Source organism: Pristiophorus japonicus, chromosome 19 (assembly GCF_044704955.1).
Source record: "Pristiophorus japonicus isolate sPriJap1 chromosome 19, sPriJap1.hap1, whole genome shotgun sequence".
NCBI classification, from domain to species: domain Eukaryota; kingdom Metazoa; phylum Chordata; class Chondrichthyes; family Pristiophoridae; genus Pristiophorus; species Pristiophorus japonicus.
The window spans coordinates 72,516,198-72,525,446 of NC_091995.1; the positions used below are offsets into that span (position 1 = coordinate 72,516,198).

The 9,249-nt window shown below is 63.6% G+C and overlaps 1 protein-coding gene across 3 annotated transcripts in view; it reads right to left on the reverse strand.

Moving 5' to 3' along the window:
* The window catches only part of LOC139229938 (ubinuclein-2-like), a 114,435-nt gene extending 107,337 nt beyond the window's left edge, over positions 1-7,098 (reverse strand). For all 3 annotated transcript variants that reach the window (XM_070861590.1, XM_070861589.1, XM_070861588.1), the window contains exon 1: positions 6,805-7,098. In XM_070861590.1, coding sequence (XP_070717691.1) covers positions 6,805-6,975 — 171 coding nt within the window. In that variant the 5' untranslated portion in view covers positions 6,976-7,098. The remainder of the gene's footprint in view (positions 1-6,804) is intronic.
* Between the last annotated feature and the right edge of the window lie 2,151 nt (positions 7,099-9,249).

Consider the following 9,249-nt stretch of genomic DNA (forward strand, 5'->3'; position numbering starts at 1 on the left):
CAAAGGGGGGGCTAGTGGGGAGCAAAGGGGGGGGCAGTGGGGAGCAAAAGGGGGGGGCAGTGGGAGCAAAGGGGGGGGGCAGTGGGGAGCAAAGGGGGGGGGCAGTGGGGAGCAAAGGGGGGGGGCAGTGGTGAGCAAAGGGGGGGCAGTGGGGAGCAAGGGGGGGGGACAGTGGGAAGCAAAGGGGGGGGGGCAGTGGGGAGCAAAGGGGGGGGGCAGTGGGGAGCAAAGGGGGAGGAGCAAAGGGGGGGGGGCAGTGTGGAGCAAAGGGGGGCAGTGGGGAGCAAGGGGGGGGCAGTGGGGAGCAAGGGGGGGCAGTGGGGAGCAAAGGGGGGGGCAGTGGGGAGCAAAGGGGGGGGGCAGTGGGGTGGGGAGCAAAGGGGGGGGCAGTGGGGAGCAAAGGGGGGGGGGGGGGCAGTGGGGAGCAAAGGGGGGCAGTGGGGAGCAAAGGGGGGCAGTGGGGAGCAAAGGGGGGCAGTGGGGAGCAAAGGGGGGCAGTGGGGAGCAAAGGGGGGCAGTGGGGAGCAAAGGGGGCAGTGGGGAGCAAAGGGGGGCAGTGGGGAGCAAAGGGGGGGGCAGTGGGGAGCAAAGGGGGGGGCAGTGGGGAGCAAAGGGGGGCAGTGGGGAGCAAAGGGGGGGCAGTGGGGAGCAAAGGGGGGGCAGTGGGGAGCAAAGGGGGGGCAGTGGGGAGCAAAGGGGGGCAGTGGGGAGCAAAGGGGGGCAGTGGGGAGCAAAGGGGGGCAGTGGGGAGCAAAGGGGGGCAGTGGGGAGCAAAGGGGGGGCAGTGGGGAGCAAAGGGGGGGCAGTGGGGAGCAAAGGGGGGGGCAGTGGGGAGCAAAGGGGGGGGGCGTGGGGAGCAAAGGGGGGGGGCAGTGGGGAGCAAAGGGGGGGGGGCAGTGGGGAGCAAAGGGGGGGGCAGTGGGGAGCAAAGGGGGGGCAGTGGGAGCAAAGGGGGGCAGTGGGGAGCAAAGGGGGGGGCAGTGGGAGCAGGGGGGGGGGCAGTGGGGAGCAGGGGGGGGGCAGTGGGGAGCAAAGGGGGGAGGCAGTGGGAGCAAGGGGGGGGAGTGGGGAGCAAAGGGGGGGGGGGCAGTGGGGAGCAAAGGGGGGGCAGTGGGGAGCAAAGGGGGGGGCAGTGGGGAGCAAGGGGGGGGGCAGTGGGGAGCAAAGGGGGGGCAGTTGGGGAGCAAAGGGGGGGCAGTGGGGAGCAAAGGGGGGGGACCTGCGGGGCAAGAAATAGATAAGGGGGCAGTAAGGAGGTGCTAGAGTCGGTTGTGAGGGGCCGAGGGGGGGCTTGGTGAGGAGGGGGGAGGGTTTGTGGGGGGTGGCGAGAGGTTAATGGGAGGGGGTTTTGGGGGGACCGTGAGGGGTCTTTTGGGGAAGGCTGTATGAGTGGGTAAGTTTGGGAGTGGGTAAGTTTGGGGGGGGGGTGCGTGAGGGATTGGGAGGGGAGGGAGGGAGGGTGCGTGAGGGGAATTGGGGAGGGAGGATTGCGTGAGGGGATTGGGGAGGAGGGAGGGGTGCGTGAGGGGATTGGGGAGGGAGGGGTGCGTGAGGGGATTGGGGAGGGAGGGGTGCGTGAGGGGATTGGGAGGGAGGGGTGCGTGAGGGGAGGGAGGGAGGGGTGCGTGAGGTGAGGGAGGGAGGGGTGCGTGAGGGGAGGGAGGGAGGGGTGCGTGAGGGGAGGGAGGGAGGGGTGCGTGAGGGGAGGGAGGGAGGGGTGCGTGAGGGGATTGGGGAGGGAGGGAGGGGTGCGTGAGGGGATTGGGGAGGGAGGGAGGGGTGCGTGAGGGGATTGGGGAGGGAGGGAGGGGTGCGTGAGGGGATTGGGGGGGTGCGTGAGGGGATTGGGGGGGTTGCGTGAGGGGATTGGGGGGTTGCGTGAGGGGATTGGGGGGGTTGCGTGAGGGGATTGGGGGGTTGCGTGAGGGGATTGGGGGGGTTGCGTGAGGGGATTGGGGGGGTTGCGTGAGGGGATTGGGGGGGTTGCGTGAGGGGATTGGGGGGTTGCGTGAGGGGATTGGGGGGGGTTGCGTGAGGGGATTGGGGGGTTGCGTGAGGGGATTGGGGGGTTGCGTGAGGGGATTGGGGGGGTTGCGTGAGGGGATTGGGGGGGTTGCGTGAGGGGATTGGGGGGTTGCGTGAGGGGATTGGGGGGGTTGCGTGAGGGGATTGGGGGGGTTGCGTGAGGGGATTGGGGGGTTGCGTGAGGGGATTGGGGGGTTGCGTGAGGGGATTGGGGGGGTTGCGTGAGGGGATTGGGGGGTTGCGTGAGGGGATTGGGGGGTTGCGTGAGGGGATTGGGGGGTTGCGTGAGGGGATTGGGGGGGTTGCGTGAGGGGATTGGGGGGGTTGCGTGAGGGGATTGGGGGGGTTGCGTGAGGGGATTGGGGGGGTTGCGTGAGGGGATTGGGGGGTTGCGTGAGGGGATTGGGGGGGTTGCGTCAGGGGATTGGGGGGTTGCGTCAGGGGATTGGGGGGGTTGCGTGAGGGATTGGAGGGTTGGGGGGTTGCGTGAGGGGATTGGGGGGTTGCGTGAGGGGATTGGGGGGGTTGCGTGAGGGGATTGGGGGGGTTGCGTGAGGGGATTGGGGGGTTGCGTGAGGGGATTGGGGGGGTTGCGTGAGGGATTGGGGGTGGCTGAGGGGATTGGGGGGGTTGCGTGAGGGGATTGGGGGGTTGCGTGAGGGGATTGGGGGGTTGCGTGAGGGGATTGGGGGGGTTGCGTGAGGGGATTGGGGGGGTTGCGTGAGGGGATTGGGGGGGTTGCGTGAGGGGATTGGGGGGGTTGCGTGAGGGGATTGGGGGGGTTGCGTGAGGGATTGGGGGGGTTGCGTGAGGGGATTGGGGGGGTTGCGTGAGGGGATTGGGGGGGTTGCGTGAGGGGATTGGGGGGGTTGCGTGAGGGGATTGGGGGGGTTGCGTGAGGGGATTGGGGGGGTTGCGTGAGGGGATTGGGGGGTTGCGTGAGGGGATTGGGGGGGTTGCGTGAGGGGATTGGGGGGTTGCGTGAGGGGATTGGGGGGGTTGCGTGAGGGGATTGGGGGGGTTGCGTGAGGGGATTGGGGGGTTGCGTGAGGGGATTGGGGGGGTTGCGTGAGGGGATTGGGGGGGTTGCGTGAGGGGATTGGGGGGGTTGCGTGAGGGGATTGGGGGGGTTGCGTGAGGGGATTGGGGGGGTTGCGTGAGGGGATTGGGGGGGTTGCGTGAGGGGATTGGGGGGGTTGCGTGAGGGATTGGGGGGGTTGCGTGAGGGGATTGGGGGGGTTGCGTGAGGGGATTGGGGGGGTTGCGTGAGGGGATTGGGGGGTTGCGTGAGGGGATTGGGGGGGTTGCGTGAGGGGATTGGGGGGGTGCGTGAGGGGATTGGGGGGGTTGCGTGAGGGGATTGGGGGGTTGCGTGAGGGGATTGGGGGGGTTGCGTGAGGGGATTGGGGGGGTTGCGTGAGGGGATTGGGGGGGTTGCGTGAGGGGATTGGGGGGTTGCGTGAGGGGATTGGGGGGGGTTGCGTGAGGGGATTGGGGGGGTTGCGTGAGGGGATTGGGGGGTTGCGTGAGGGGATTGGGGGGTTGCGTGAGGGGATTGGGGGGGTTGCGTGAGGGGATTGGGGGGTTGCGTGAGGGGATTGGGGGGTTGCGTGAGGGGATTGGGGGGGTTGCGTGAGGGGATTGGGGGGTTGCGTGAGGGGATTGGGGGGTTGCGTGAGGGGATTGGGGGGGTTGCGTGAGGGGATTGGGGGGTGCGTGAGGGGATTGGGGGGGTTGCGTGAGGGGATTGGGGGGGTTGCGTGAGGGGATTGGGGGGGTTGCGTGAGGGGATTGGGGGGTTGCGTGAGGGGATTGGGGGGGTTGCGTGAGGGGATTGGGGGGGTTGCGTGAGGGGATTGGGGGGGTTGCGTGAGGGGATTGGGGGGTTGCGTGAGGGGATTGGGGGGGTTGGTGAGGGGATTGGGGGGGTTGCGTGAGGGATTGGGGGGGTTGCGTGAGGGGATTGGGGGGGTTGCGTGAGGGGATTGGGGGGGTTGCGTGAGGGGATTGGGTTGGTGAGGGGATTGGGGGGGTGCGTGAGGGGATTGGGGGGGTTGCGTGAGGGGATTGGGGGGTGCGTGAGGGGATTGGGGGGGTTGCGTGAGGGGATTGGGGGGTTGCGTGAGGGATTGGGGGGGTTGCGTGAGGGGATTGGGGGGGTTGCGTGAGGGGATTGGGGGGTTGCGTGAGGGGATTGGGGGGTTGCGTGAGGGGATTGGGGGGGTTGCGTGAGGGGATTGGGGGGGTTGCGTGAGGGGATTGGGGGGGTTGCGTGAGGGGATTGGGGGGTTGCGTGAGGGGATTGGGGGGGTTGCGTGAGGGGATTGGGGGGTTGCGTGAGGGGATTGGGGGGGTTGCGTGAGGGGATTGGGGGGGTTGCGTGAGGGGATTGGGGGGGTTGCGTGAGGGGATTGGGGGGGTTGCGTGAGGGGATTGGGGGGGTTGCGTGAGGGGATTGGGAGGTTGCGTGAGGGGATTGGGGGGGTTGCGTGAGGGGATTGGGGGGGTTGCGTGAGGGGATTGGGGGGGTTGCGTGAGGGGATTGGGGGGGTTGCGTGAGGGGATTGGGGGGGTTGCGTGAGGGGATGTTGCGTGGGGGGGCGGTTGCGTGAGTGGGTTGGGGGGGTTGGGGGGGGCGTTGTGTGAGGGGGTTGGGGGGGGTTTGTGTGAGGGGATTGGGGGGGGTTGTGTGAGGGGGTTGGGGGGGGTTGTGTGAGGGGGTTGGGGGGGGTTGTGTGAGGGGGTTGGGGGGGGGTTGTGTGAGGGGGTTGGGGGGGGGAGTTGTGTGAGGGGGGTTGGGGGGGGTTGTGTGAGGGGGTTGGGGGGGGGAGTTGTGTGAGGGGGTTGGGGGGAGTTGTGTGAGGGGGTTGGGGGGGGGGGAATTGTGTGAGGGGGTTGGGGGGGGAGTTGTGTGAGGGGGTTGGGGGGGGAGTTGTGTGAGGGGGTTGGGGGGGAGTTGTGTGAGGGGGTTGGGGGGGGAGTTGTGTGAGGGGGGTTGGTTGTGTGAGGGGGTTGGGGGGGGGGTTGTGTGAGGGGGTTGGGGGGGTTGCGTGAGGGGATTGGGGGGGGGTTGAGTGAGGGGATTGGGGGGGGTTGTGAGGGGATTGGGGGGGGGTTGAGTGAGGGGATTGGGGGGGGGGTTGAGTGAGGGGATGGGGGGGTTGAGTGAGGGGATTGGGGGGGGTTGAGTGAGGGGATTGGGGGGGGTTGAGTGAGGGATTGGGTTGCGTGGGGGGGCGGTTGCGTGAGTGGGTTGGGGGGGTTGGCGGGGGGGTTGGGGGGGGGCGTTGTGTGAGGGGGTTGGGGGGGGTTGTGTGAGGGGATTGGGGGGGTTGTGTGAGGGGTTGGGGGGGGGTTGTGTGAGGGGGTTGGGGGGGGGTTGTGTGAGGGGGTTGGGGGGGGGTTGTGTGAGGGGGTTGGGGGGGGGGAGTTGTGTGAGGGGGTTGGGGGGGAGTTGTGTGAGGGGTTGGGGGGGGGAGTTGTGTGAGGGGGTTGGGGGGGGAGTTGTGTGAGGGGGTTGGGGGGGGAGTTGTGTGAGGGGTTGGTTGTGTGAGGGGGTTGGGGGGGGGTTGTGTGAGGGGGTTGGGGGGTTGCGTGAGGGGATTGGGGGGGGTTGAGTGAGGGGATTGGGGGGGGGTTGTGAGGGGATTGGGGGGGGGTTGAGTGAGGGGATTGGGGGGGGTTGAGTGAGGGGATTGGGGGGGGGTTGAGTGAGGGGATTGGGGGGGGTGAGTGAGGGGATTGGGGGGGGTTGAGTGAGGGGATTGGGGGGGGTTGAGTGAGGGGATTGGGGGGTTGAGTGAGGGGATTGGGGGGGGTTGAATGAGGGATTGGGTTGCGTGGGGGGCGGTTGCGTGAGTGGGTTGGGGGGGTTGGCGGGGGGGGGGGGTTGGGGGGGGGCGTTGTGTGAGGGGGTTGGGGGGGGGTTGTGTGAGGGATTGGGGGGGTTGTGTGAGGGGGTTGGGGGGGGGTTGTGTGAGGGGGTTGGGGGGGGGGTTGTGTGAGGGGGTGGGGGGGGGGTTGTGTGAGGGGGTTGGGGGGGGGTTGTGTGAGGGGGTTGGGGGAGGTTGTGTGAGGGGGTTGGGGGGGTTGTGTGAGGGGGTTGGGGGGGGTTGTGTGAGGGGGTTGTGTGAGGGGGTTGTGTGAGGGGTTGGGGGGGGTTGTGTGAGGGGGTTGGGGGGGGAGTTGTGTGAGGGGGTTGGGGGGGGGGGGGATGTGTGTGGGGGGTTGGGGGGGGAGTTGTGTGAGGGGGTGGGGGGGGGTTGTGTGAGGGGTTGGTTGTGTGAGGGGGTTGGGGGGGGGGTGTGTGAGGGGGTTGGGGGGGGGTTGTGTGAGGGGGGGGTTGTGTGAGGGGTTGGGGGGGGGGGGTGTCAGGGGGTTGTGTGAGGGGGTTGGGGGGTGGGGGGTTGTGTGAGGGTGTTGGGGGGGTGGTTGTGTGAGGGGGTTTGGGGGTGGTGTGTGAGGGGGTGGGAGGTTGTGTGAGGGGTGGGGAGGTTGTGTGAGGGGGTGGGGAGGTTGTGTGAGGGGGTTGCGTGAGGGGTTGTGTGAGGGGGTGGGGGGGGTTGTGTGGGGGGTTGTGTGAGGGGTTGGGGGGGGGTTGTGTGAGGGGGTTGGGGTGGGGGGGGGCTTGTGTGAGGGGGTTGGGGTGGGGGGGGCTTGTGTGAGGGGGTTGGGGTGGGGGGGGGCTTGTGTGAGGGGGTTGGGGGTGCGGGTGCCCACGCCCCAGCATGAGCCCCAGCGATGCCCGGTGTCGGGGCCCCCTCCCCCGGGCCCGCTTACCTTGGCCTCCCGCAGCAGCTCGCTGTAGTTGTACTCGGTGTGGCTCCGGTCGCTCGGCTCGCTCAGCCGCAGGCCGAACCGCACGTTGCCCGGCTCGCCCCGCTTCTTCTTGGCGCTGGCGGCGGGCGGCGCGCTGACGGTGTTGAAGGCCACCCTCCGGGCTTCGCTCATGGCCACGCCAGGCCGGGGCCGGGGGACGGCGCCAGGCCGCTGGGTCGCTGTGAGCGCGATCGATCCCCCCTCCCCTTACTGAGCCCGCACCAGCGCCGCCATCTTGCGCGTCACAACGTCACGGCAAACGCGCACGCACTGTACGTTAGGTCATGCCATGACGTGCTCGCGTCACCTAGACACCAAGTTACGTCATCGCAACGTCTACGTCATATGTCAATCAAGTGTTTGGTGACGTCATGCCTTGTGGAATCTCAATTTATTGGGAGTCTGATTGGACATGGCTCCAAAAGGCTTTTGACAAGGTCCCACACAAGAGATTGGTGTGCAAAATTAAAGCACATGGTATTGGGGGTAATGTACTGACGTGGATAGAGAACTGGTTGGCAGACAGGAAGCAGAGAGTCGGGATAAATAGGTCCTTTTCAGAATGGCAGGCAGTGACTAGTGGGGTACCGCAGGGCTCAGTGCTGGGACCCCAGCTATTTACAATATACATTAATGATTTAGACGAAGGAATTGAGAGTAATATCTCCAAGTTTGCAGATGACACTAAGCTGGGTGGCGGTGTGAGTAGTGAGGAGGACGTTAAGAGGCTGCAGGGTGACTTGGACAGGTTAGGTGAGTGGGAAGATGTATGGCAGACTCAGTATAATGTCGATAAATGTGAAGTTATCCACTTTAGTGGCAACAGCAGGAAGTCAGAATATTATCTGAATGGTGTCATATTAGGAAAATGGGAGGTGCAACGAGACCTGGTGTCATGGTACATCAGTCATTGAAAGTTGGCATGCAGCCGGTGAAGAAGGCAAATTGCATGTTGGCCTTCATAGTGAGAGGATTTGAGTATAGGAGCAGGGAGGTCTTACTGCAGTTGGATAGGCCTTGGTGAGGCCACATCTTAAATAATGTGTACAGTTTTAGTCTTCTAATCTGAGGAAGGACATTCTTGCTATTGAGGGAGTGCAGTGAAGGTTCACCAGACTGATTCCCGGGATGGCAGGACTGACATCTGAAGAAAGACTGGATTGAATCGGCTTATATTCACTGGAATTTAGAAGAATGAGAGGGGATCTCAGAGAAACATATAAAATTCTGACGGGATTGGACAGGTTAGATGCAGGAAGAATGTTCCCGATGTTGGGGAAGTCCAGAACCAGGGGTCACAGTCTAAGGATAAGGGGTCAGCCATTTAGGACCGAGATGAGGAGAAACTTCTTCACTCAGAGAATTGTGAACCTGTGGAATTCTCTACCACAGAAAGTTGTTGAGGCCAGTTCGTTAGATATATTCAAGAGGGAGTTAGATGTGGCCCTTACGGCTAAAGGGATCAAGGGGTATGGAAAGAAAGCAGGAATGGGGTACTGAAGTTGCATGATCAGCCATGATCATATTGAATGGTGGTGCAGGCTTGAAGGACCGAATGGCCTACTCCTGCACCTATTTTCTATGTTTCTATCATCATAAGCAGTCCCATGGAGTTGATGATGACTTGTTTTCACACTAAAAATGAGTTCTCAGATGATTGAAAAGTCCAATGCGGGAGCTACAGTCTCTGTCGCAGGTTGGATAGATGGTGGTTGAAAATACGTTGGTTGAAGTGCCGGTTTTTTGAAGTGCTTGGGTTGTCATGCGGAATTGAATAAATACATAAAAAGGAAAATTTTGCAGGGCTATCGGGGAAGAGCAGGGCAGTGGGACTAATTGGATAGTGCTTTCAGAGAGTCGACACAGGCACGATGGGCTGAATGGCTGCATTATTCTATGATAATTAAATCTCTCTTACCCACCTCCTTACAAGGGCAGACACCTCATGATCGAGCCTGTTGCTGATTTTGAGAAACTGCATCTATAACCAGTGAACGAGTCACAGATATTCTACAGCCCAGTGCACTCTCCCTAGTTCAGCAAAGTGCTGGTTGACCCTGTGGATTGAACTTCGAACAATCGACAGAGGTCCCGGTGATGACAAGTTCAAGAACAAATTCAATGAGAGAGGAGACTGAGATAAGAGTATGGTACTTTTGTGGACTATGGCAGCAGCCAAATGGCCTGTGAGCTGCTATGACACTTTCTGGGAGATAGTCAGAGGTTGTGAAGCAGTGCGTGTGACCATTTGGACTGAAACAGAACAGTGAGTGGAAGCTGGAGCAGCTCTTGTGTTGTTCAACAATTATACATTCCTGTCTGGTGTAAAAATAAAAGGGGGAAGCTGGCTCAACCGTGGCTAACAAGGGAAATTTAAGGTTAGTGTTAAATCCAAGGAAGAGGCAT